This window comes from Opisthocomus hoazin, chromosome 3 (assembly GCF_030867145.1).
Source record: "Opisthocomus hoazin isolate bOpiHoa1 chromosome 3, bOpiHoa1.hap1, whole genome shotgun sequence".
Classification (NCBI taxonomy): domain Eukaryota; kingdom Metazoa; phylum Chordata; class Aves; order Opisthocomiformes; family Opisthocomidae; genus Opisthocomus; species Opisthocomus hoazin.
Window position 1 is genome coordinate 61,909,970 of NC_134416.1, and position 27,471 is coordinate 61,937,440.

At 47.9% G+C, this 27,471-nt stretch overlaps 1 protein-coding gene and 1 long non-coding RNA gene across 9 annotated transcripts in view; one reads left to right on the forward strand and one right to left on the reverse strand.

Annotated features, from left to right (window-relative positions):
* The window catches only part of LDLRAD4 (low density lipoprotein receptor class A domain containing 4), a 303,243-nt gene that overhangs the window by 249,851 nt on the left and 25,921 nt on the right, over positions 1-27,471 (forward strand). Inside the window, exon 1 of one of the 8 annotated variants that reach the window (XM_075416518.1) lies at positions 26,777-26,864. The exons of 5 other annotated variants lie outside the window; for them this stretch is intronic. Coding sequence is in view for 1 of the 3 variants with exons in the window: in XM_075416516.1 (XP_075272631.1) it covers positions 27,253-27,385 (133 nt within the window). In the remaining 2 variants the exon portion in view is untranslated. Of the gene's footprint in view, positions 1-26,776; positions 26,865-27,109; positions 27,386-27,471 lie in introns of those variants that run through there. 2 more of the 8 variants (XM_075416517.1, XM_075416516.1) reach the window with 2 other exon arrangements.
* On the reverse strand, positions 2,134-27,433 carry LOC142360866 (uncharacterized). Its single transcript, XR_012763467.1, has 4 exons — positions 27,370-27,433; positions 11,829-12,071; positions 8,876-9,038; positions 2,134-2,546 (listed from the first exon to the last, which is right to left on the reverse strand). It is a non-coding gene; the product is annotated as an uncharacterized LOC142360866 (long non-coding RNA).

A 27,471-nucleotide genomic window follows, 5' to 3' on the forward strand; every position in this document is an offset into this window, starting at 1 on the left:
CCATCACCTGATGGGCTAGCGCAGTGCCTGTTGCTGTCATTGTTCTCAGAAACACGTCCTGGAGTCCCACTCACCTGTCCGTGCACCAGAACCAAAGCATGTTTTCTTCAGTCATCACTACCTTTCTCATAAAAGTCCAGGATACCGACTTGCCGATTTTTTTCCCTAAAATTTAGAAAGCTTCAGCAAGAACCCAGAATGCAGGGAGGGGTGGGCAGAACAGTCCAGCCTCAGTTTCCAAGCCTGACTTCCCCAACGTAACTTGTACTTTTCCTATTTGGCTGGCAGGACCAGACCTGGAGTCGAGTAAATTATACTGCAGTTGTCTCAAAGCTTGCTGCAGCATTGTTGTGGGATTTTTTATTAGTTTGTTTAATTCCTTGCTGCTGAAAATCTCTTCTGCAACCTCCTGCCTGTTACTTCTGGTGTCAAAAAATTTAAATAAATGGCATTTTCATTTTGGGATGGTGGTATAATTCGCTAGAGGTCAATCCAGAGACCTTCATGAGTGTGTTTTGGGGATCCCGGGCTCACATTCCTGCTAAAAACCTGTGTGAAATAGCTCCTTGTGACTATTTGTCTGTAGGCAGCTGGTTTTATGATGGAAGGTCGTGGAGAAGGATGGCTGCTGGTACTGGGCAAGCAGAGGGAAATGCCTGGGGTTTCTTTCTGGGGGTGGGGGAAGCATTTCCACCCTGGTGAGCTGGGCACCAACAGCCCAGCCCATCTGACGGTGCTTTGTGGGGAAGGTTATTGTAAGCGCTTGAAGTGGGGGGCGGGGGTCATGAATTCTGGGATGCATCGACGTCTCGGTGCCAGTCCGTGAGCAGGAACTTTCCTCAGCGAGGCACGGTTCCAGGTGGCCGGGGACAAGACAGGGCTGCGTATTCACAGCCCTGACAGCCTGTTGCTGGAGATGGCCACCACTGCGCAATAGCCCTCGTTTGTCATAGCCAGGCCACGACATTGGCATCAGATGCTTTGCGCAGCTGGGTCACGCCAGTGCCAGATACGAGTCCCCCCCCCGTGGTACGAGCTGACCCAGCTGCGCTGAAAGTCTCATTCTTTTCTCTGTCGTTTTTTTTTAATCAACAATGTAAAGTGAGGGTTACAGCTGATAGCTCTTGCATCCACATGCATAAAATACATTAGACATTAAGCACAAACACAATTATCTTCTTTTTTTCCTTTTCTTTAAGCATTGTAAGGGTTTCTTCTTAAACATCTGCAGTTGTCCAGGCTGCATGTCTTGCTCTCCTAAAGGCAGAAAGTGTGGTTATGAAAAAAAAGGTGCGTTTCTATGTGTAGATATGTATGTAAATAAAATATATCCATCTTTTCCATTTCAGTTCTGCTTAGGGAAGAGCAGTTTTGCGTATTGAAATAATGCAAGCTGAACATTTTTCTAATGAGCATCATTTTATTTGAGTTGGAAATACTGAAATAGTGCGCATTACACAGGTCAGCAACTAAAGCCCAATTACGTACTTATTTGTAAATTGTCCAATTGCAAAGGGGCAGCAGTCAGCTTTTCTTTCCCAATCTCAAGTGTCTCATAGGTGTATATTTACAATTCCTATACCAGCTTCATAAGCATAAAATGAGATCCAAGCGTCTTAGTTGCCTGGAGGGTTTTCTAGATTGGGAACGGACTTTGTTTCCCAAGTTTGTCTCTAATCCAATGAAGAGGTTTAAAGCATTACTATAAAAGAATAGATATAAAAATATAATTAATGAATAGTGAATAATGCTGACAAACAAATGAAGAAACGTTTTTTTTTTTAATCTTCAGTGATGGCAGTCTGAATCAGAATTTAGCTCAGAGCAAATTGCCATTCTAAAGCATTCAAAAATAATTTGCCAAGACATAAAAAAAAAAAAGGATTGCTTAAAATAGCGATGTTAAGAAAAATCAACAAATGACATCAAACCAAGAAAAACTTCCAGTCCTTTTTATTTGTTTAGTGTCTTTTTATTTCCTCTTGGGAAACTCTGAAGCCAGATTTTCAGGCTATCCTCTGCAATTATGGGAACCCAGAAGGATTAGTTTTTAAATGAAAGCCAAGTTTCTCTAGAAGAAACACGACTCCAGGAACTGTGACTTTAAGAACAAGAGCAAATGCTGCAGTATTTGGGGCGGTTCTGTTGACCTTTGACTTTCCCACAGGCCAGAAGAGCCGTGGTCCTTACCAAAGATGACAGTGCATGGCTCCCACTAAGATCCGCTTACGAACGGCCTGATGTTGGCAGTCGTAGGTGCAAAATGCTGCAAGTTATCAGTCCCCAATGCTGCGGGTTATCAGTCCCCGGCTGAGCGGTGACAAAGGGCTTTGAGGGCTGCACGTACGAGAAGGCACGAGAGGCCAAGCGCTGCACGCCGGGCTCTGTCGTTCCAGTTTGTTCCTGTTTTTTAAGTAGCAGAGCATGGAGCGATGTGGGAAACGAAGGGTGGAGCAGAGCACTTGCATGAGTAACATCTGCAGGACTGGGCCTGATCCTCTTCTCACTGAAATCAATAGGCACCTCGCCAGCCCCGGGACCGGGATCTGTGCCAGCAAAGAAAAGGGAAACCGATCAGGCTTTTTCTGTGGCCTGCTCAAGGAGAAAGTGTGTGGGTTATTTTATTTTTTTCAAAAAGCACAAATAGGTGAAAATAAACAATACTGTTAAAATAGACGCTTTTGCTAATACCCATAGGGACATGTTTCATAAGCAATGTCTCTAGTTCTGCCAGCCTTCCTTCAGACGTGCGGGAAGCTTGGTGCCTGGTTGGAGGAGTCAGTCTCTGGGTCTGGAGGTGTGGGACGTGAAGAACTGGATGAGGACATACACGGCCACTGGCATCTCTGTGGCGGGGTTGCTGTGAGGGCAGGGAACATGTTTTTCTCAGCTTGGGAATGTTGTGTTGCAGCTTTAAAAAATTTGGAAATACCATCCTCATGACCTGGGTCTCTTCCCTAAGCTTTTCCTTTCTTTTCTTCTTTTTATTGTAGTTAATTTTATTTCTAAATACCAATTTTCTTCCCCACAAGGAATTTAGTATATAATGGCATCTTTACCTCTTTCTCTACCCCAGTTAAGTTTTTGAAGTGCTTTTGCATTTCTGAAGAGAGTTTTTTGGATTGTGTGTGAAAAGTATGGTAAATTGGACCAGAAATAGGTCAACCGATTAGTAACTGCTGGTTTGCCTTTAAAAGCAAATCACATTAAAAATGATTCTTCATATTTCTCAGTGTATGTGCCAGCTATGTGTAATTTTAGCTTGTGGTAGCGGTCGTGGGTCATTCGGGGCAAGGGAAAACAAACCCTCTGGAATCAGAAGTGAGAACAGAGTAAGGAAAATAACGAAAGCACATGTAATTATTCCCTTAAAAAAATGTAGTGCTCCAGTGAGGTTTCAGGAATCCTGCGTGTAGGACAGTTGCATCTTTGAATTAGTGTGTTTGGAAAATTGCTTACCTTAGTAGCGCAAGCATTGGCTGATTTGAGAACTTTTCTGTTTAATTTAAGTACAGGAAAAGTTTTCCTATGCACTCTTTTGTCGCTGTCAGCTCGTGGGCCATACGCAGAGCTGTTACGGTGCTGGCACCTCTGAAAACATACGCTTTTGTACTACCTGGTGAGTTCTTCAGGTAACAAATCGGCTCCTACTGATAATCCCCACGCTGCGTCACAGCAAACTCAAGGGTAAAATGTATGTACTTGGCATTCCTCAGACTATAAAGCTGTGTATTTTGCTGCTGAAATTTTGCCTCCCTCCTCCAGCACTATTTGTTTTGAGTAATCTTAAATATCACAAGGTGCTTTCGAAAATTGACCATAATGATGGTGCTGAACCTTTTGAAAGACAAGTCTCATTTGTAAAGGAAAGATTATCAGTGACTTGTTTGCTGTATTTCTAAACATTGCTCGACGTGTGTTTCTGAACTGGTTGGGGAGCTCTTTTAAACTCGTCGTATTCTGAAGTTCTCTTAGTTAATGACTGCAGCTTAGTCGGCACTGGAAAATGGTACGTCAGCGAGCGTTGTGCGTAAATCACTCTCCTAACACATTCAGCTGTGCCAGCAGAAACTGGAGGGTAGATGAAATAATTAAAAAAAAAAAAATAGAAAGGTTATTTTGCTGGTGTAGCTTGTTCCTTCTGAGAAACAGGTTTAAGCTGTACTGTCTGAGGGGTTCTTAGCTCGTGTAGGCTGTGTAGGGGTAAGAGCCTGTTGCCCGCATAACTTCATGAGCTCTGTTAAGTGCTCTCATGGTGGGAGAGATATTTCCTGTCGCCACGATGTCTTGTTTTCAGAAACCCTTGCCAGCCTTGCTTAGACCCAAGCAATACTGATTTCATGTCTTTTTAGAGATGAATTCACTTAAATTAGTGCAGTTCCCTCCTTGTCCTGATGAGTTAAAGGGCATTCCTTACAGTCGATCTGACCAGCAGAATGTAAGTTGCAACCTGATCTGGATTCAGTGCTGACCCGGCTTTGGGCACGGCGTCGGACGAGGCACCTCCCAGGGCCGCTCCGGCCTGAAGGGTTCTGTGGCTCTGGGCTGTGCCAGTTCAGGGGCGATGGTGCAGCGTGTGCTGTGTGCATGGGAACGGCTTACGTAGCTTTCACGGGTGCTGGCAAGGTGATCCAAGAAAATTGCCTAAACGGGCAAGAAGAAGATCTTTTGTATCATAGATGCTTTCCGAGTGCCCAGATCTCTCCTCTGCTTCATCTGGTGGTCACTGCAGTTCCTCTGCACTTTGCCATCCCTGGCAGGTTTCAAAGGTGAAGGGCTAGCAGTAACAGCACTGTTTAACTGTCATTAAGGTTCCTGTTGTTTTTCTGATTTTGTATCTTTGACATGCGGTGGTGCATGCCGTGTAGAACAACTGTGGCCCATCTACCGTCCGTCCCTTGCACTTGGTAATGTCAATGAGCTAGCAATGTGAGGGAAAATGGCACAAAATTTCCCAATTCCTCTTTCAGTCTTGAAAAGATTGCTTTTTTAGGGAACTTTTCCTTCTCTGTGGCACAGAGATCGTTGTTCACGTGCATTTACTGAGCACGATTGTGGAGGCTTATGGAGAAGATCTCTCATGTCCTGCCTCTTAGTCTCCATGCTGGCACCACTTGTGTTCCCAATAGTGTGGTGCCTCTCCAGTTTCCTGCCTCTGCATGCCAGTTCATGGGAGCTAGACAGTCAGCAGTGCTGTACTGGGACCGGAGCCAAAGAAGAGGAGCAAAAGACGTGAGCAAAATTCTTTCCTTGGGTGAAGCTCTCCACTAGGGGTCTTAGGTTATTGACATGGAATGACTGACCCAAGTCTTTCTAGCAATTTGAAGGTGGGGCTTGTAACTGGAAGCCCTCCTGTCCCCTCTTTTTGACGCTATCCTATTCCAACAGTGTTAACATTTGATCTGGGTTTAAATTTTGTGGAGTCTGCAAGGCTGTGAAGAAAATCCTGGAACTCCTGTCTTGCTGCCCCAGTGCTCTGTCGTCCATACAGATTTCCCATTTTTTTTGCCAGCTCATTCTGAGGCTAAAATCAGCGTAAAGACCCATCGTGTTCCACATGAACGCTCAGATCCTGCAGGAAGAAGTTCTGCAAAGCAATCAGAATGGCGACAGGAACGATGGCTTAGTTTTGGACCTCAAAGACACTCAGCACTAATTTAGAGGCTATGAAAGTCTGGAATTGATAGCAGTGAACTCGGCAGTGGCCATGCAAGGTTTTCTGCAGAGTTGCTATACTGGTCAGCTGGACCCTTGTGTAAGCTTGAAAAACAAACCATAGTGTGGGTATTGCTCAAAGTGCCTCACAGTGGCAGAACTTCATTTTTTGTGGATGGAATTGATCTGTTTTGTGATCTAGTGTGGCTTGAGAGAGAGAGCCAGTTGTGCTGCCCGCTGTTTCTGAAACTCTCTTTACAAGATCACCAACCCCTGCAGGGAGCTGCTTTCCAGCTGGCGTGGCACAGGCAGGCTGCCCTGTTTCCCCAGTCTCATGCTGGAGGATTTTTCCAGATCCTGCCTGTTCCCCCAGCTCTCCCTTAATTGCTGACATTCTTGCTGGCCCTTTGATGACTGGCAGACTGTCATCAGATCCCTCATTTGAAATCCATTAGAGAAGCAGCAAAACTCCGCTTACTTACAGGGACCGTTCCATTCTTTCTTTTGTGGCATGTCTTAAACCAGGGTTTTCAGTATTGAAGATTGGTTAGCATTTTTTTTAATGGCATGGGAATGTTTGTCTGAGACTAGGTGCATAGTTAAGCTCTTATGATCCAAAATAGACAGAAACATGGGTATGTGTGCACCTGGTTGGGATAGCAGGTTGTAGGGCTTTTGGTTCATTGGTTTTGGGTGGTATGGTTGGTTTTGTTTTACCTTGAGATGTCACTTGAAAAGAGATTTGTCCTAACTTAACAGTAATCCATTATCTGGAGGCAAATGTATGTTTGATGATGCCCCAGCATTTATGGAATTACTAGTTTCTTATTTTTGACAGATCTTTCATGTGTTAGGATCTGTGCTTTGGGGCTGCACTCTTTGCAAAACTGAGAATGAGGAAGCTCTACAGGGTTTCAGATAAATCAGTCTTTTTTTCCTCTTGCCTCCCATGGTGAATTTGCTCCCATGGTGGTTGCATAAGGCAACCCAGCTGAGCAAAGCCTCAGTAAAAGAGAAGCAGCTTGCTACTTGCTTTCTGTCAACTTGCCACGCTCCTTCTGTACATGCTGCTCTACACCAGTTGCAGAATACCACAGTAAATAGCTTCCAAAACTCCAGCAGTCCTTCTTCCCATACGCCTTTGCTTGCTAGAGTGGCTGGAAGGCTTTTGTGCTACTGCAGCAGAGCTCGTTCGCTGATACTGCGTGATAGAAACCAGTTCATTATCAGTGTCCTTTCTGATACTTTGGTAGCCCTGGCTGGTCATACGCTTCTGTTCTTGGAAATGGAGTGAACTGGATATCCAGAAACACGAGCAATCACAAGCTTGGAGTCGCGCAGCCTCACTTGAGGCATTTCCACCAAGGGCCAAACTCAGAACTCGGAAGTCTTTGGGAGGAATCGGGAAATCCTTCGCTGGAAGGGCATGTGGAAATCCAAGGCAGCATTATTTTTCCAGGGTGCTGGATACAAGCAGCCCATCAGAATAAGGAACTTTTCACCAATCCTCATTTACCTTATGTTCAGATCATGCGCCCTGTAGGACTGGAAACAGAGGCTGTACTTTTAACAGGTTGTAAACGAGCAGGTTTTTAGCCATTGGAATTGGGTGGTGTGTGAGGCTCACCGCACTGGTGGCACGGTCCCTCTTCCAACTAGAACTGCCTCGCAGCTGCCCAGCTCCTCCGTTACATGGGCTGCAGGTTTCCTGCTGTCCCGCGCTGGAGGGAGGAGGCAGGGTAGCAGGACAGCTCTGGCTGCAGAAAGCTAATTTTCTGCTACGTTTCTACACTGTTTGCTCCGTCTAAGTTAGTGAGGTACCTGTTTTATAGTGCCGGGCACAGCATAAGCCTACGCTGGCATGCTCGAGCTACCTTCCTACATACTTGCTTTCATCCAAGTTGTACAGTATGAGGAAAGACTTGGCATTGTCTTCCTGAGTTACCAAATCTTGTATTAGTCATGTCTTTGGGAGATGGTGGCAGTTCTTCACCTCCCACGCATAGCCTAGATATAGTCTTTTACCGGGCTCGATATGGGTTTAAAAAAAAAAAAAAAAATCCTAATTCTTTGACTTCTTTAACTGCAAATGGAAATAATTCATGAATGTTACGGTTTTGTTTGTCAGATGAGAACAGTAGCCTATGCTATCAACAGTATTTTTGCTTCCCTTCCCCCTTTTGCTGTTGCGGTAGGGCGAATTGCATAATTTTTAATAAGATTAGAGCTATTTGCATTTTAAGGTGTTCAGGGTATTAGCTGGCGGTGTGTCAGTTTAGTCTGTCTGAGCTGGCTTTGGTCACCTCCCTTAAAGGTTAGAGAGTTCAAAAATATTGTGCCGTGTTGAACTGAGAGTCTAGACATGTCTGGAGAGATCCTTAGTTTTCAGGATTTGTCTAAGCTTTGTTTTAGTAAGGGTGTGAAAGCTACCAAAAATGACAGGCTAACACAAAGGTTTAGAAGTCATTTGAGTACTGTGTGGGTGAGAAATGCCTGTATCTGTACTCTTAGTCAAGGAACGATAAAAGGGCACACATTAAAAAAATACAGAGCGCTGTCAAGCCAATAAAAGGCCCTGCATTTGTGTGTAGAAATGGAGCAGGAGTTTGGGGCTGCTCCTAGCTTTACTGTAGAAATTTAGGTGTGCCGTTCAGACCTCTACGTGCCAGGCTTTAGTCCTCGGTCGGCATGTGGTCTGATCCGTGCAACCTTTCCTGGATGTGAGCCAGGCGACAGCCTTCCCTAAGGCTTCAGGAGTGAAAGAAAAGAGCAGTAAATATGCAAAGGATTGTTCCCGCAGGACTGCACGCTTTGCCACTTCTGGAGGCCCAGGTGACGCTGGTGGCACCATGCTCCGTGCAGCCGTGGCCATCCCTCTGTCTGCTCGGGTGCCTTCCCTGTGAGCCACCTCTCTGTTCAAGAGGGCTTTTTCTGAAGACCCCCAGTTCTCTGCCTTGAAAAGGCCCATTCCCTTTTCTCCTCCTGTTCCAGTGAACCTCTTGTGCTCTTTGAGGGGAAAAAAGCATATTGTCCAAGAACATGGTTTTCAAGGGAAGAACTCAAAACAAGAAGCAGTGCTGCTCCTGTACCAAAAGCTCTCATGAATCCGGGAGAGTTTAATGGGTCTTAACAGAAGTTGGACACTTGCCTGAGCCTTGACAGATGCTGCTGTGTATTGCGTGCTGTCTGGAGGAGTCCCTGTATGCTGGGGTCATCTTACCTCGTGTAGGTACTTTGAAGCAGTGGCTGAAGTAGGAATGCTTAAGGATATGCCACGGAGACTGCTTTTGCAGTTGCTGACAAGTGGACAAAACGCTGGAGTTACACACTGGGGGTTTTTTCTGCACAAAGCTTGCAATTTCTTGACTAGCAGGTGAAGTAACCTGGGAAAAGGACAAAGGAACAGTAACATAATCAAAATATCCCTGTCGAGGTTTCCTAGAGAGGAATTAATGCAGAACAGTAGCTATTTGCTTTTGCAGGTTTCTAGAGGCAGATTGTATTCTTAACCGCTCTTCAGTTCTCATGACGGAGTATTTTAAAGTTCTGATTCCTGAAACTTCACAAATAAGAATGTCAAGTTTCATTTAAAAATTACAGTAAAGCATGTTTCTAGCCTTCCTGACTGCAGGCTAAATCTTTAAGGTATGGCCGTTGTAAACTCAAATGTTTCTAAACAGCAGAAAACAATGGAAATTTATGTTCTTTAGTTTTGGGATTAACTTCAAGTGGGCAATACTGGATTTACCAAACCTTCGTGATCAGTAATGCTGAAGGCTCTTGAAGGATTTAACCGCCTCAGCAGTTATGTTTAATTTGAAGTGTGCAGAAAGAGAGCAGCCAGTTTATTTCCCTGGTTATTTAGGCACCATTGGTGATACATTTGTGGGTTTGTGTATTTAATACAGGCTTTGATGTTTTCCCTTATGCATCTTTTTATTATATAAATAATGTCCTTGCTTCTTAGTGTTTGTTGTTAGTGTGTGCAAATACATTCATCTTTTGTTTCACTCTTCCCTAGTGACCTGTTACATGTAGTTATAGGATATGCAGAAAGGAAATAATTAGTCTAACTTTGATCTGCCCTTGAAATTGCACTGTGCTTTTAAACCACTGTAGAAGAGGAACAGTAAGTTTGTTTCTGCTCTGCTCAGCAACAAAGCACAGAGTGAATCTAGGCATTGTAAATTATGGTCTTACAGTAGCCTAAAGAGACAGTTTTTAACAAATGAGTTGTAGATGGAGACTTTTTTTCCCAGCGCGGAGATGCTGCAGATAGGGCAGTGGTGTGCCAGGAGCTCCTGAACTGTGAAATCAGAAGAGACCGTTAGATCATCGCTTCTGAGCACCTGCGTGGGTGGCTGTTTCATCTCACCTGCTTACTTTCGTACAGTCCCTCACCTTAGTTTGGGGGGTTTTCCGACTTTTTTACGCTGAAGCTTAGTTTGTCTTTGATTCATTTCTGCATACCTCTATGGCTTTTCCTTCTTTTGGTTTTTTTGTTTCTTTTTTTTTTTCTTTTTTCATTTTGGCATTCTGCTTGGCACTGCAGGAGCAAATTGTTAAATGTTCCCTGCTCCAGGGAGCTCTGGGGGCAAAAAAAAAATCTGCCAGAAGTTATTTGAAGTGGGTTGAGAAATTTGGAAACTGTTACAGGAAAACCAGGAATAGTTTTCTGTTCCTGGTCTCCATAGTCTGGAAGGAAAGCAAAGTCTGGGTGACAGAACAAAAATTAAACAGCTTTGAGATTTGTTTTCTCCAGCTGCTGGTGGTGAAGGAGACTCTTGGGTAGTGTGGCCACAGCATTTGAACTGTGTGTCTGTCTCATTCATTTGCCTTTATATAAGTTGAACCTTTCAGATTGCCTTTTTGTTTTTTTAAACCTTTGTTTCCCAGTGTGTGTTGTTTTTGAGACACCAAAAATACTAAAAGATAGGTAATAGGAAGACAGGAAACAGCTTTATTTCTGTCAGTATCTGGACCTTGTTTTCACCATTTCTTTTACTGATCAGAAAAAAAAGACAGCAGAAAGTATTTGGAATACAGAAAATACAAGGGGTGCTAATTCCTCCTGCTACCCGTTTGTATTGGTGGTTCAGTAGATGGTCCCTGATGTATGGGAAATATTTGCTGTCAAAATCCTAAAAGGGCTTCCTTTAGGGTGTTTTGGGTTTGGGTTTTTTTTTTTTTTTGCTAGGCAGCTGTTGAGCTAAGGATACCCAGAATTTTGTACAGTGGTTGTGAGCAGTTTACTCCTTAATCTCACCTCCTGTTTCCTAAGCAATTAATCTTTTTTGTTGTAGTTGCAGACCTCAAGATCGTAGGTGTAAGGACTGTCTTTTTCTAATTATGCGGTGCTCAGGCCACTGCATTGTGACTCCTGGCTGAAGCATCTTTATATGTTCCTGTAGTACAAATAAATGGTGAGAATGAGCTAATTTTACAAGATGTCATTTAACAAGCATGGATGAACTGTGAAACCGAGGTCTTTGCAGATCCTCCTCATCAAAGATCGCAGTATAGTTTGTATTATTTTTTGCTGTTATTTTTATTTGGATTATCTGTTGTTACTGTTTAGTGATGGTTTCAAGTATTTTTGCTCCATTTACCTATTAGCTGCGTGTATTTCCTGCCCAAAGCCATCGCGTTGTTGCTTTAAGATGACGACATCCCCTGTGCTGTACCTCAGAGCTAAATGCAGTAGTATATAAGAGTGTCTTTACACACTTCACACTATTATGATGCTAAATTATTTAGTTTTTTCAAAAGGCATTTAGTCCTCTGCTGAAAGAGGATTCAAATGTGTACAGCAGTGGTGGTTATTACTCAGTGTGTGTTTGTCCGTAGAAGCGTATGAAAGGTAGAGATGTTAATTTTAGTTTCACTGAGTCTGCCAGGCTGGAAACTAAATGTAAATCTGAGTATGTATCTCTCTGTTGTGTTTTGCCTCCAGCAGCTTTTAGAATCACAAATGCACATTTTTAATGACTAAATGTAACATTAAGAGAGAGCCATTCTGCCCCAATTGTTTCATCGGAGAATGGTCTTGCTAGAGACGGCTTTTAAGTAGCCACGTCTGTCTAATCAAGGTTTCCCTCTTCCCCTTGGAAAAAAAAAAAAAAAAAAGAATGTTAAAAAGCAGAGAAAATGAGATTATTCATTTCTGTGCAAACCTTGGAGTGGCAGCTGGAATGCGAAGTAAAAGGAAGAGGTCACGTGGTGCGGCTGCCCGAAAGACGTGGTGTGGCTGCCCAAAGACACGTTCCTCCAGAAGCTGGTATTTCCGTTCAGCCCTGCCGCAGGTGGGCAGGGGGCTGTAGGGTACCCCTGGGGCTGGGACCCAGCGGTGGTGTCGCGATGGGTGACCTGCTGCCTTCTTCGGGCTGCACGTGGGAAACACCGGCAGAGGTGGAATACTGTAAAGGGTGAAGGGGCACCGTTAGGGTGTTGTACTTTTCTTCCAGTTTCTAAGTAAAACCCTGCTGCATTTTAGGAAATGAACAGTGATTAGATTTGGAGAGGGCCTGTGCCTAGGTGGTGGGACCAGCCTTGGGCTGAGGCACCCGGAGGATGAGCAGCTTCCCCATGTCAGTGGGGACACGGTCCAGTGTCCGCTCCTCTCCCCCAGCATGTCGCGGCGGGGAGCTTGCAGAGGGCGGGAGGATGCTTGGTGTTGTCCTGCCCGTACCTCCGGGTGATCTCTGCAAAGCAGCTCGCCTGCGGCATCTTGCTCCTGCATGAGGAAGGGGTGTCTGAGTCCCGCTGGATAGGCTTTGGGGCTCGGGGGGTCTGTAAGGGGAAAAGGAGCTTGGCCAGCTAGAAGACGCTATGTGGCATCGTCTCCTGGCACTTCCCCGTTCCCTTTTATTTCCCAGTAATGTGAAACTGATCATCTTAAATGAAGTTGTTGATGTACATGATTAAGAAAAAAAGAAAAAATACACTGCAAGGTTGGTGTGAGAAAAGGCAGAGGAGCTCTTGACCGACCCGAGGACAAGGGCAACCCAGAAAGCCGTGCGGCCAGCTGGGGATGAGACAAAGCGCGGGGAATCGTCCCTTCTCCGTCCCACCTGTGCCGGCAGGTCGGGAGGCCTTTGCCGGGCGAGGCGTCCCGCCGGCTCCCCAAAGGGAAGGCTCTCCGGGGAGGTCAGAGCTTCCACGCTGCCGCACCCTCTGGCCGGCACCCTCTGGCCGGCCTCGCGTGGGGAAGAGAAGAGACGCAGGGCGAGGGGCAGCGCCGCCGCTTTTGGGGGTATGGCCTTAAAGGAAGAGGAGGTGGAAGAGCCAAAGATAAAGACGGCCGGGAACATCCTTAAGGCTGCCAAGCCTAAAATTAGCCGGAGGCTAGGCTTTGCTTCCCTGGCGGGCTCGCATGCCGCACACACACGTCTTCCCTGCGAGAACACGGGGAGTGCTGGGGCCCAGGGGCGCGTGGCTCCCCGTGACCCCCCGCGCTCGCGTCACTGGGCTGTTGCGACGGGCGGCCAGTGCGTCGCCGGCTGCAGGGAGGATCGGGATCGTTGCTGTTGATGGATGAGGCGTTAAGGACAGAGCTGACGTCAGGAGTCTGCGCGTACGACGCGATTTGCCGTGTCGCTTAGGCAGCGGTTTGGAGCGCGGGCGGCGGATCAGGAGCAGGCAGCAGAGGGGTGCGGGCACCACGTCCCACCCGGGTGCCGTAACCCTGCCCTCGCGGGCTGCCGCTTGCGTTGTGGCCGGGCACCTTTAACAGTTGTGCCCAAGAAATCTGCTTTTGCCAGATGAAAAGAAAAACCACCTTTGGGCCTAGCTTGGCCATTCCAGGTGGGCCAAAACAACGTTGAAAGCTTATGCTTGGGGCTGCACTTCTGTGCAAACACGGCTCGATTCTCCTGTCAGCGCATTAAAATGGAGCGGTGTGGCTGTGTAGTCACTACTGTTTAAGATGGTGTGTCTGTTAAGCAGACATGCCCTTAAATCAGGCTTACTCTGTGAGCCCTGAGACAGGCTAGCTTAATTCTATTCAGAATTCGCTGAGCACTGTTGTATCCACATCATACAGCATAACAGCCTTTTACATATGTGCTCGCCTGGGAGCCCTGCGACTGAGCGAGGGCCTTTCTGATCTGTTGGCCAGGTTGCTGCCAACTCTGTGTGAGATTTGGACAGTTTTAGAGGGGAGGAGTGCAGGGGAGCCAGGCTGCAGTGGTACTTCTGGCCTCTCTGCTAACTGCTGTGCAAGGGACTGATCAGCCCAGGACATTTCAAGAATGCAGAATTTGTTTTTTTTTGTTTTGCTTCTCCCTGCCTGTCCTTCTGTTTCCTCCAGCAGCTTAGGGAAAGCAGTGGTTTTACAGCTGTGTTTTTTAATCCCCTTTGACTGGACCACAATTTTTAGCCGGACGGTACCTACGTTATAGGGAGGGCGAGGCACCGAGCGTAATGCTGCACTCAGGGTTTTACGTTTGTCTCCTTGCTTGCTGCGTAGCCAGGATAAGTTGTAACTGTTTCTCCAAATCCCTGTGAGTTTTTCTTCAAAATGAAGTGATTAACTTCTGCTGTAAACTTCCCCTTGTCTGGGGCATCCAGGCCTTGCGCTGAGCTTGACAGCATTCAAGATCTGCTGCCCACATAGACTATTAGGTTCTGCTTATCCTTCGTTTCCACTGCCTGGTGAAATATTAGATAACGGGGAAAGAGCTTATCTTACATACGTCTGAACTGACAAATATGGCAGCCTTTCAGTAAAAAGGCTAATGCAGACGAGGCCTTCTTCCTGGCTAGAATAAGAATGAGGCCGGTGCTTGTCTTCTGCTGCTGACAACGGTCAGATGCGTGCGGCATGATTTCCATAGCATCCAGACAGTCGGAGCACCTAATATCTACCTGTCTAGTCAATACATCAGCTTTGCGGGAGCGGGGAGCTGAAGTTTGTCATTGAGGCGGTTTTCTAATGCAGCACGAATGGATCTTTCAGCTGTACTCCAGGGTAAACATTGTAAGCCGCGCAAATTTATTTGCCAGCAGTGACAAATAACTGTGTCAGTCACTTTTGTTTTCTTCCCTAAATAAGATGTTCTCTATAAATGCCCTTACGGATTTAATTTTTGTAGCTTTAAGTGGAGGGAGGGGGAAAGGGGGAGATTTCTTGCTGTTTGAACAGGTTAATATTAGTGTTTATTTCCCTCTGTGTTTCTGCACATGAAAAATTAGTTTGAGTTCGGACTCGATGATCTTAAAGGTCTTTTCCAACCTAAAAGGTTCTATTATTCTAATAACCTCCAGAGGCACCCACTTCAGGATTTAACAATTTGAGCGTAGCCGCTGGGAAACACTGTCCTGGAATCAGTATTGAGGGGAGTCTGGCTTAAAGGGATAGCTGAGGAACAAGGCTTTGCGGTGCCAGGGCTACCTGGAGCGGGAAGAGGAGCGGCAAAGGAGCGGGCTGCTCTGCCCGCAGGGTGCCGGGCAAGGCCTGTTACTCAGCTCTGAAGTTTCTTGGCTCATCTCAGGCACAGAGCTGTGCTTGAAGTTTAACGCTTCCATTTTGAGAAAGAATACTCACCGTTGTAACGTGGCGTATTTCTGCATTGCATTCATTTTGGGAAATTGTTTTCCCAGCCGTAAATCCTAAACTGTGCATTCGCTGTCGAATGCTCAGCCACCAGCTAAAACGCAAAGCATCTGACAGCCCGTAACGCTGGGGATCTAGTGGGAGAACCCGGTAGCCTTTTTAGAAATGAAGGAATAGAAGTTACCAGGTGGCTTGCTGCAGTACGATGGAACCCAAGTGTGCTCTGAGTGGAGGAAGTGGAAAGAGTTGTTAGTTGGGCAAGCCAGACACACCTAGACAGCATCCTGAGCTGCTGCCAGCCCACACGGGGCTTTTGGACCTTTTCCAGGCCTTCGTTCCTGAAAATAAATTGTTCAAGATGGGAAACTTTGAAGATTGCATTGACCAGTGAGCTGCGCCTCTGGGTGTGAGCTTAAAGGGAGAGAACTCGATTTAGGCTAGAGGCTCATGGAGAAAAAGCTGCGGTCGAAGTTTAGCCTACATTTCATTTGTTTGCAGGAAGTGGTCTGCAATTTTTTTTGTTGTTTTTTCCTTATAAATGGGATTTATTCTGGCCTCAGAAATTGAGAAAGGGCTGTCGATCTGATTATTTAGTTTAGCTATTGACTTGGTTTGTAGCTGCAATTCATATAAAATGGTCACCTCTGTATCTATTTCACAGGAGCAGCATATGAAGGAATTAAGTTACATATCTATAAATCATTCAGAATAAGCAAAACAAAGGATATATGCTAACTGTTATGATATTTATTTAATGCTTTGATAGGTGTGTTGCAAAACAAATGAGGAGGTGGGGATATCTTTTGGAACAGAATATACTGCGGCGCCTGCTTTGATCTGCATTAGACATCTGCACTGTGAAGTACAAGTGATGCTGAAAGATGCACTGAGAAAACAAACGGGTTACAGTGCTGTCGTGTTAGAAATGGCAAAATGTGTAGGCAATAGAGAAACTAAAACTACTTCAGTTTCAGGCAGAATTGTAAAGTATTAACTGAAGAAATATAGCAGAGAAGGTAAAATATGAACATTTTGGACACTGGGACTCAGACAGTTCCTTATGTGATAGAAATACTGTGCTAAAGAAAAAAAAAGCAACTTTTTTTTTTTGTAGCAGAAAAACAGACCCTCAAAATGTTGCGATTTAACACTGGAAACCACGGCTCACCTCTAAAAGTGAAAAAAAAAAAAAAAAAAAAATAAAAAGGCAAAAGCAAAACCAAAAAAAACCCTAACCGAAATACCACCTTCCTGAACATTTCTGGAGCTGTTCAGGTTTAAGCTGCCTTTGAGGAAGACACCTACGAAGAACAAAAAGACCTAGGCTGAGCTTTCAGAGCAAGAAATATGAGAGGCCATGAAGGAAAAATGCCAGAGTCCTTTTAAATTCAGAATGTCTAAGCCGTCTGCCCCAAAAAGGGTAGATTCATGCTGAGAGCCAGTTTAGGTTGTATGACAGATTCATGTTCCTAATATGCACAAGCTTGGCTTGAGCAATTCTTCCCGTCTTCTGGGTGTGAAACAGAAACCAGATATATTGACAGCAAGGTAAAGTTATTCAACGTGTATGAAAAAAAAAGATGAGTGCTGGAAAGGGTGTGCCTTTTCTAATTAATTTAGCAAAACTGTGCTAATAGGATGGCATGCAGCTTCCAAGGCAGGAAATACGGCAGGTAAGGTATCAGCAGCAACTCGGCCTCGCCGTCCCTAGCATCGTACGGCAGCGTTTCTCAGACTCCACCCGTGAGCCATCAGTGATGGGCGCACTGAGACTTCTCCCCTGAGTCCCTTTTGTGTACCTGCCACAGCCAGGGCATCGGATCCCTGGGAGCAGAGGTGGGCCGGGAAGCTCTCGCTGCAGGGTATAAACTTTGCAAGGGAAGTAACTGCAAGTTTGCACTGCACTTTTGGTTGAGACTACCGAAAGGGGAGTGGTGTGGGATGTACAGGGAATACGTACTGCCCTGCCTGAGGGCAGGGGCTGTGCGAGCAGGTCTTTGCCACCTGCCACAGGGAGTTTGTGCGCGTGGTCCTCGTGGTCTGGTGCACCCACGACGGGCATCGTGGATGGGAGAGGGGCTGCATGTGCACATAGGTGTTTGACGAAGCCCGGCACGTGGCGTGTCGGGGGGCTGAGATACGGCGTGCCGGGGGCCAGCACACGCTTCCAGTGCCAGGCGCATCCCAGGTGCTGCGTGCTCGCTGAATGTGCCCTGCGCTGGCAAACCGCGTGCTCTCACGAGTCGTTTGTCCGGGACTTCTGAATGGCAAAAAGCCTGGTCTGAGCTGCTGTGCAGATCAGGGTGCCGGGCATCCTGAAATCCCGGACAAATCCCCTTAGCGCATTTGGTAAATCTGCAACTGGGATTTACCGTTGTGACAGCACATCCTAAGCGTGGTAAAAATAGCCTGTCTCCCAGCATTGCGAACCTGACTCACGTCCCACAGTTAATGGGTGAGCAGTCAAGGCTGTTTCTTGAGTCGTTGCAGGAATGCATGAAGCGGTCCCGGCGGCAGGGGATCACAAAGCTGCCTTGCAAAGCGCTTGCCTGGCTCAGGCCGATTCCCTGCAGCTTTGGCTTAAAACTCGGCGGATCAGAAGTACGGCAGAGACCCCTGATCTCAGGCCGAAAGGGATGACGGAGAGATCTTTCTGCCCTTTGCTTCTCCAGAAGGCTGCGTCTGCCCTGTGCTTGCCTGGAGCCAGGCTGGAAGGAGTCCTGTGCCGGCAGCATCCCCTCCTAGGCTGGGCGGAAGGCACAGCCCTCTCCCTGGAGGCTGTGTAACAACTTGTTTTTATCTGGTTTTAACCCTTTATCTTAATCCTAATAAAAACCATGTGGTTTTTTTTAAAAATCAGGGCCGTGCCAAATTTGAAGTATCAGTAGTGTTGCTACCCCAATGGGGTAGCGTGGAGAAGTGAGAGGGGGTGAACGTGCTGTGTGTGCACGCACGCATGAGAGAGGGCAGTTTCTCTGTAACCCTGAAAACGAGTATCTTACTCTCAAAACTCCCTGTCCACCCAGAAAGTCTCACCCCTCCTGGACGGGGTGCAATGGTGTCTCTTTAGTGGGCTACACAGAAGTGCTACCAGTGAGTCAGTACAGTGTCGGATGTACAGTCGTAGAGAGTGAGAACATAGGATGAAGTAGTTTGAAATGCAGCTTCCCGTCCAAAAATACCAGCCAACCAACTGTAAGATACATTAGCTGTCAGTTCCCAGCGCGTCTGGTGAGATTACCAGCAGATTTGGGTTTTTGCTGTCGTGCACAGGAAAATGCCATTGCAGCTGCTTGGGGCCAGACTTTTCCTTTTGGAAAGGGTGCCCGTCCATTCGCCACTGGGCGGATTTTAAAAACGCACCATTGTGATCCAGGGGCTCACATGTCATCTTCAAAAGTGGCTTAGCAGCCCATATTCCACGTGGTGCTGGTGTGAGGCAGCATGTGAAGACTGGAGCGAGTGAGGCCGTGCTCTGTGAAAGCACTGCGTAGGTGCTGCCATGGTGCCAGGAGAGAGGAGGGGCGGGACGGGCAGGGAGAGCTGAAGGGACTTCCCTTGGGTCGCAGGCAGGTCTGTGACAGAGCTGGGGAGAGAGGCTGCATCGCCATCTGACCTTGTGGCTAGTAGACCATGCAGCTCCTTAAACATCTCCGGTGCCATACATTTGGGCAATCTGTATGTTGTGTATGCAGGGTCATTCTTCCTTTTCTTTCTCAGTCCCTGAAGTCCTCCTGTGAGACACGTCAATCGTACCCTACCTGATCCAGTATTGTGCTGGTAGTACAGGAAAAAAGAAAAGATGGAGGAGCAGTGTTAGAAAGCACCCCTCAACACTCACTGAGACCCGAGCTCTATCCTGGAGCCTCTTTGGAAACCGCCATCCATCCCGACTGCCCAGGCACAGTACCACCACAGCCCACCGTGCCATGGGGCCCTGTTGCTCCACGTCTGAAGCAGCACTGCATTGCTCGTACCATTAGGCTCCTGGTTTTGTTTCTGGCTCTTCCACCCCGAGATGACGGTATCATTGGAACTGCCTAGAGGTACAAGAGTTACTCCAGCCTTACGTGGGGTACAAGAGGTTAGTAGTTTTCATGGTACATGGTCAAGCTGCCTTCCTATCATATGTGCAGTGTCTCAGGAGTGGCTTGAGTTTGTAGACACCATTAGCTCTGCTGAAAAGAAGACGACTGTCATTGCATTGGGTGGGATTGGCCTCATTTTGTGTAAAGTAGATGCGGTTTTAAGCTTCGCATCGAGTTCCTAGGGTGCTGTCCATCAAGCGATGTTTGGAAATCGTGTTTTAGAAGCTATGCCAGTTTTGACATGCTGCTTTAATATTTTTCTGGCTGCAATAGGGCAAGACAGAGAAATCTTATGTTGTCATCACACAGAGCTGTGAAGCATTCCTTTTTTTTTTTTTTTTGCTTTCTCTCTCTTGCACTCTGTCATATGGAAACCAGATCAAGATTATGAAATTATTGCCCACAAACTGTGATCTTTTTTCTCTTTTGTGGTGGGAACTGACAAGTCAGTGATGGCTTGGTGCTGTTGGTACTAGCTGTTCAGGCTGCACGCATTTGTATGTATCAGGAAGTGCCGAGCTTGGCGTGCTTCTCGGTTGGCACACAGGCTGGTGAAACGTCAGATTTTTAATTGTGATAAAGTTCACGAAAGAAAAAATTATGGCAGATGTTTCCTTTTGTCAGAGCCGAACTGAATCATTAAAATGTGATATGATGTACCATGAACGAGTCAGTGTAAACACCATCCCTGTGAACGTGTCAGAAGACTGAAGAACATATACCATTCATGGTAATGTTAAAAACCATGTGGTCTGAATGCTGTATTACCCAGCTTTTCCCTTTAAATGCAGAGCATGAATCTTATGAATTTTTATTGCCTTTATACAAAATGAAAAGATAACATATTCTGCTTTGGTAAAAATAGCGTGGTAGCTTCTGCAACGTGGTTGTCATTTCGCTGGTGGTTTACTCAGAGGTCTGCTGTTCACAAGCAGCAGTGAGGTATCCGATTCCCACTGAGCGCTGAGCTCGCTCACCTAATTCCCTCTTTTCTAGGGGGTGTATTTTTGGGAAGTCTTACTCCTTTGCCAGTCTGAAGGAAGCGGCAGAAACGCCGCCGCTTGCCGAGGAATGCCTGTGATGATGCGTTCAAACTGGCTCCCGGTAAGTGGTTATGGAAAAACTGCAGGAAGCATCCGACGACCGACATTCTCTGTGGGCTTTCTCTCCCGTCTCCTCCTCACATCTCCTGCGTGAGGATTATTGTCTACACACTCACTTAGGCCATTAGTCAGAAAAGAAGTGCATTAGAAACTTCCCGATGCTTCGCCGTCAGCTGCGTACATCATATCTGCAGTGACTCTCATTCTTGCTGGCCTAAGAATTCTTGACTAGATTCTGATTCTTATTCCCAGTGTTGTCAGTTCTCAGGATTTTACCATAAATTAAGTGGTTTCCTTAATTCTTCAGCTGCTGGAATTGAGGGAGTTGACGAATACCTTTTTGATGTAAAGGTCAAAGAAACACTGGCAAGTGTGACCAAAGTGTATCCCAAAGCGTTGTTTTATGCCATTCTTCTGATTTCTGATTTGAGGGACCTTGATTTAACAGTTTTGGAATGCTGGGGATTGGGAACAGAATACTCTGTTACATCATAGAGTGGGTTATAAACGGTACCAATCCAAATCACTTTGCATGTCAAAAATCTCAGGCCCCATCTCTTTTGGGGGGGGGTGCACTGCAAGTGAGGTCAATGTGTTTCATAGACCAATTTAAATATTCTTAAACTGTGGCCCCCTTCTCCAGATCAATTAAATTGATTTATTGGGGAAAATTTGTGTCTGTGTGCGTAGATACAAAGAATGTATTTTATTTCAAGTGGGGCTGCGGAAGCCAGAAGTGATGAACTTAGTAAAACAGCCGTACTGGATTCAGTGATAACACTTGTCGGTGGCAAAGCATCTATAGTTTTTGCACCAGGGCAGTTTGTGGAAATGCAGTGTGCTTTTTTAAATGAGCGTGAGTTTTCACCCTAGGAACTTAATCTATCATGAAACCTCGCTAGAAGCTGCGCCATTGTATCCTGAGGCAGATGCGAAATCTGTGTGAGTCACTGATTTGCGATCAAGCTGAAGGAAAGTGAGTCTACAATTCTTAAGAAAGAAGCCGCCCATTTGGGATGCATTTACGCAGCTCCTTTTGTATAAATCATTAGTGCTATAAACTATCCATTATTGTTAGGAGAAGAAACTTAACAATGCAAATAAAACAAAATACTGTGGCAGAGCAATTTTATGCTTGATTGTAATGTTTAATGGCATGTTCTCATAAAGAGATTTTCCCATCCTTCAGACCTATCATGTCTGTGACTCACTTGATTTCCGATGGTTTGAACACCCCCCATTTTATTCCTAGAGTTGTTTTCTCTAGAGCAATTTCTGTAAACGTGCTGCAGCATGGGGTTATCCAGGGTTAATTTCCCTTATGATTACACATCCAGACAGCATGTATGTAAATGCTGCAAGATAAATAAGAAGAAAACTGTAGGATAAAAGAAAACAAAGAAAATGCCTTTATTTTGCTTGTAGATCAATTTTTCAGTATTGATGCATCTCCTTTACTCACTTTTAAAGGTTAATACTACCTTATGTTGGCATTGCAGTTCTTTGAAAGCATTATTTTTCTGTCATCACTGACCTCACATTTTGTATTATGTTGATTCCCTTTCTCCCCTGTATCTCTTTCGACACTTTTTCCAGGTTCCTCTGTTCATCTTGTACTTTCAGGTACTAGACAGCACTGTCAGTGAGGCAGAGTTTTGTATCTCTAAACCAGCTGATTATATTAATGTCAGAAATAAAATACAGCTCTTCACATTCTGCTTGTATTTTTAGTACCTTATTGTAATCCTCATTCTGCTTTCCCTTCTTATCTCCGTTTCTGTGTCTTGCACTTAGGTTTCTTTTTTAGACCAGGGTTGCTGGATTTTCCTGTGATCTTGAAAGGTTTCTGCACTGTCCAGCTTTCTGAAGTCTTTCTGTACACCTTAGTCAGAAAGTACTAAAAATCTTGATAGTCTGTTAATCTGCAGTCAAGTGCCCCTTGTTTTCTTTTCCTGAATGCCAAGGAGTTTGTTGGCAACTGAGATTTATGGAGTGAATAATCCACCTGGCAGGAGACTCTCTGTGACTCCAAAGAGTGTTCTTTGGTGGAAAAGTGAACGTTCCTTTTTGTGTGTAAAATACCTCTAATAGCTTATTTAGCAACCTATATTTCTACAACAGGGCTTTCAGTTTTGGGTTGGAGCCGGATTCTTGCATATGCATAGATTCTAGCACCTGTGCTAATTCTGTCTCTCATTTAACTTTCATCTGTTCCTACCGTAGGATAATGCATGATGTGATCTCTCAGCTTTTTAATGTGGTCCTTAGTGCATCTCTTCTAGCTCCGTTTGAATGGGCTGAAAAAAAACATTAATAATGAGGGATGATTCTTCCCTGTACTTGCTGGGAATTGCCTGGAAACCGTGGGCAGCTTAGGCAGGGTAGTCAATGCTGCACCCACTGAGACTCTACAGAGTCCAGTACCAGGTACTAACTACAGTTACTGCTGGGAGAACTCTTGAGTCAGAGTGACAAAAAAAGATATGTTGTGATGCTTTCTTGCCTTCTATCTTACTTAAATGGTTCATTTTTACAACCACTGATTAGATTGGAGCTCAAAAGAAGCCAAAAGCCATGGAATGTGACTGAAATGAAGGATGGAAGGGGTTGCAGTATGTTCAGTGCAGCTGATTTTGTTCACGAGTTTTTGATAGAACTAAATGGAGGATTGAATTTGTCAATGATTAAAATAAGTGGAAGCCACTGTATAACAGTGTTCAGCGTAATGGGTACCTGCGCGAAAGTTTGGTTCTCAGCCACCTGGTTGCTTCGTTCCTCTAGGGTTAATTTTCATGGTCTGAGTAGTCTGGGCTGATGATCACCCTCAGATTTACAGCTGCCTTTCCCTGCCCAGAATTTCCCATTCCTTATGCATCAGCACTAGGAAATTCTGTACCTGTTTTTCAGCAGTGGCAGGGGAGCATCAGAGTTACCAGCAGCGTAATCTCCAGGGTAAACAGGGCCAGCGTATTATTCTCACTGTACCATTTAACCCTGCTGGAGGAGACGACTGTAAATTGCCTGTGTCGAGCCGGCGTGCGAGGACTAATAGAACTGCAGTGGGGATAATTCATGAGTAGATTTTCTCACTCGCCAGCATGAACAGAGCTAGGGCTCGTCAGGTCTGAAATGGTGATTACTTTTAAAACAGCATGTTATAATTCAGTGTCCCAGATTGAACCCTCCTTCCAGCACAGGAAAATAAACCACCGCACGCATGGCCAGCACATGGACCACGCAGGCTGTGCAGCTATCTGTGCGTATGAAGGACCGCTTTGTTTGTCTAGGAATCAAGATTTGGAGGGAGCTCTTTAACTGAGGATTGCAAAGGGTGATTTTAAAACAAAACCAAAACAAAACGAGAAATCAGTTTCACCATCCTTCCTGTTAATGCAGAGCAAAGAACAGCTTTAACAGGGCCTTAATTTAGAGGCCTTAAATACTGTCCCCTTCTGTGTTAAATCACTCCCCCAGACTTGCTTCTTTTGGGTTGCGTTGCTGATCTCTCCGCACTGCTCCCGTCTGCTTGTTCCGTGCACCTAATCGCATTAATCACAACGACATAATGCATCGAGGTAGGCACCTGCTGGCAAGTAAGTTACTGGAATTCAGTGCCAATGAGAAAAGCATTTTTCCTTTCCCTGGGGTGGTGCCATTCCTCAGTATCTTTTTTCTGACAGACTTAACCTATAAACTCCAGATTGAACCAAAAAGGCTAAAATTTATCACAGGAGGTGGCAGTTTGAGAGGTGGGGTGTGGGGCATTCAATCGGTGGGTGCGTCTGCGGTTGCTTAAAGCCCGTCCAGGTGCCGACCTTTACCCAGAAGGGGATGGTCCCCGTCTCCTGCTCTGCCCCTCGCTGACCATTTCCCACCTCCTTTTTTTGTGTTAGCATCAGCGTTCACCCAGCAAGCAATTTGACTTTTCCCCCTGTGAGCAGAGACCCGGTCCGGCTCGTCTGTGCCTGGGCCATGTCGCCGTCCACGTGTGTGCCAGGGACGGCACGGGACAGGCAGCGGGAAGAGCCAGGGCCGTGCTCCCGGGGCCACTAGCTTGGCACCGGGCTGGGGTTGCAGCCAGCAGCCATGGTCCGGGTGGTCCTGAAGGCACCCGTGGGGCTGCCGTGCAGGCCCTTTTGCCGGGGGTCTGGCAGTGGGGCTCCCCCACGACGGGCACACATCACCCCAGTGTGGCTTTGGCCATGAAGCATCGCCCCGGTGCTGCCTGGAAGAGGCACGGCAGGACGCGTGGCCCCACGTGAAGCGCTGGCATTTGCAGATTTGTGCCCACCTCAGGTGGGTTTCTGGGCTGAAGTTACGCGCGTGGCTCCGAGCTGTATCTCAGCGCAGGGAGGGGGACGCACCCCCGTACGCCCCCCCGCCGTCCGGGTTCCCCGGGTGAGTGGCCCCGAGGGGCTGACTGCGGGCAGGAGGAAACACCCCCTCATTTTCCAGTTTCAAGACTCTGGTTTTTCTCTTGCTCTTCAGAGTAAGGGCTGGCCGAGAGCCTGCCCACAGTCAGTAATGTCTTTAGAGGAGCAGAGAAAAAAAGGGGTAAGTAACAGAAATGCGAAACTCACACAGAGAAGGCAGCATCTGTCCAGTTTTGGTCACCAAGGCATGACTGTGGTTTTTTACGCTTAAGCGATTAACATCTTTACCATTAGTAAAACAAAAAATTGGATTTTGTTCTTGCGGGTTCCAGAATGAGTTTTTGATTTTCCCAGTCAAGACTGAGGAGACAGTCCTTTATAAAATTTCACCTTAAACGTTACCAAGTTTAACTAGCCCTTGGCTTGATCATTAACATGCTAGACTTGTAGCGGTGTGCAGAGGAGCGTTACGGCTCGGTGTGCCAGCGCCTGCTGAGGGAGCTTCAACCCTGGCGCCAGAGCAGCCGTCCTGCTCAGAGGTCGCGGTGGTCAGAGGTCGCGGTGGAACATTTGCGGGAGGGGAATTTCAGAAGGAAGCCGGTCCCCCATCCTTGTTGACAGAGCAGCTTTTATGGGCTATCTGGCACTTGCTGTGCAGTTGTTCAGCCCCTAAAGGGCTCGATTCGCATTAAAAACTTGATGATAAATTCTTAATAAGTCTGTACTGAGCCAGATACTGTTCTGAGGATGTTCTTGAGGATGCTTATCAGGTGCATTGCTTGTGGATACAGCAGTCCGTAACCGTTCTGCAGTCATCGTGCCTGTGCTTGCACAATAATATTACACGAATTTTGGTGGGTAGGGAAGCAGCGGGTAAGAGAGGGAGTGAAGCGTGCGGTGCATCGCTCTCTCGACGTGCCGAATCCCCAGTCTGGCCGAAGCAATTGTTTCATGCTGCAGGTTGATGCCCTTCAGCAACTGAAGAGAGTTAAATTCATTTTATTTTGTTTTCTGCTTACAGCCTTCAAACTACGCTTATCTGGAACCAACTTCTCATTTTAAATGCGAGGTTTGGGAACCATGTATGCGGGTCAGTCTTTGGCTCAGAAACTTTAGTTTTACACTTCAGTCCTTGACGACGGCGACTCGGCAGCGGGAAGCTAATCGGCCTCGGCAGCGACTGCCCACGCGAAGCGGGTCGTGCCTGTACAACAGCCGTGCTGGAAAGGCCGGCCCGCTGGATGAGCTGTGCTCACAGCGGTCTCGGGGCGGTGCGGTTGTCGTTTCGGAGGTGCTCCACACCTGCTGTCTGCACCGGATGATTTCCCTCTGCCGGTGGCGGTGCTGCGGCCGGTTAACGCTCTGCTCGCACAACGGCGTGCTGTCGGCGTGGGGCTGCAGATCCTCCTGCTCCGCCGGGAAGAACTCCAGGGGCGTTTGCTCAGTCCGCGGTGGCTGCGCCCCAGCCTGGCTCCGCGGCTCGGACCCGGGGTCAGAGCTTGCAGGCCCGCTCCTCTCGGGCTCCTTCCCCTCCGGGCCCTGCTCCCGGACCGCCAGCCACGGGACCTGCTTCTCCCAGGCCGGCCCGCGGGGTTCGCCGCTCTGCGGGGCGCGGGGGGCAGCGGGGCCGTGTCCGCGGGGAGCCCCAGAGCACACCCCGGGGGCGGGGGGGAGCGCTGCTGGGGGGCTGCGCCGGGGCAGCCGGCCCGCTGGAAGCGGCGCCCGGAGCCCCGCGGGCCCTGCAGCCCGGCCTCCGGCGGCTCCGCGGCGCGGCCGAGGACAGACCGGAGGGGCGGCTCCCTCCGCGGGCCTCGCCCGCCGCCAGCCGAGGGCGGGGACCCCCGCGGGGCTGAGCCGCTCCCGGGAGCCGCCGGGGGAAGGGGCGGGAGGGGGCGAGCCCGGCGGCTGGCGGCGGCGCGCGGCGCCCGCGGGCGCGTGACGGCGGGGCGGGGCGGGGCGCGGGCACGTGCGAGGGGCGGGGGCGGGGCCGGCGCAGGCGCAGCGGGCCGAGGCAGGCGGAAGAGCCGGGGCGCCCCGAGCGCTCGCCGGGCCGGGCCGGGCTTAAAGAGCGGCGGGCGGCGGCGCGGGTAAGGTACGGACCGACCGGCCGGCCAGCCGGCCCATCGGCCTCCCGGGCCCGCTCGGGGCAGCGCGGCGCCGCGGGGGCGGGGAGGGGTGCTTCCTTTTTATTTTTTGCTCTCGCCGGTTAATTTTTTTGGGGGTTTTTTTTGTGTTGTTTTGCTTGTTGTTTTTTTTAATCTGTTTTTCTGCCGACGGAGCCCGCCGGGAGCCCGGAGGCGTCTCTCGTGTCTGTGCGTGCGTGCGCGCACACGCGCGGCTGGGGGCACGGGGCGGGGGGGAGAGCGGCCGGCCCGGCCCGGGCTGCGGGGGACTGACTGTCTGTCTGTCAGTCTGTCTGTCGGTCAGTCCCGGCGCGGGGCCGGCGTCCCCTGGCCGGATGGATCCCGGGGCCGCCGGTGATGCGGTGCCCGCCGGGGGGGCCGGCGAAGCGGCTTGAGCCCCCCCGTCCGCCGGCGGCGAGCATGTCCAGCGAGCGGCTGAACCGGACAGCGGCGAAGGACGCGCGGTTAACAGACCTGTTGTTGGAAAGAGGTACCCGTCTGTCCGTCCGCCCGTCCGTCCGCTGTGCCTGCGCGGGCGGGGCCGCCGCCCGCCCCGGGGCGCGGGAGGGCTCCGGG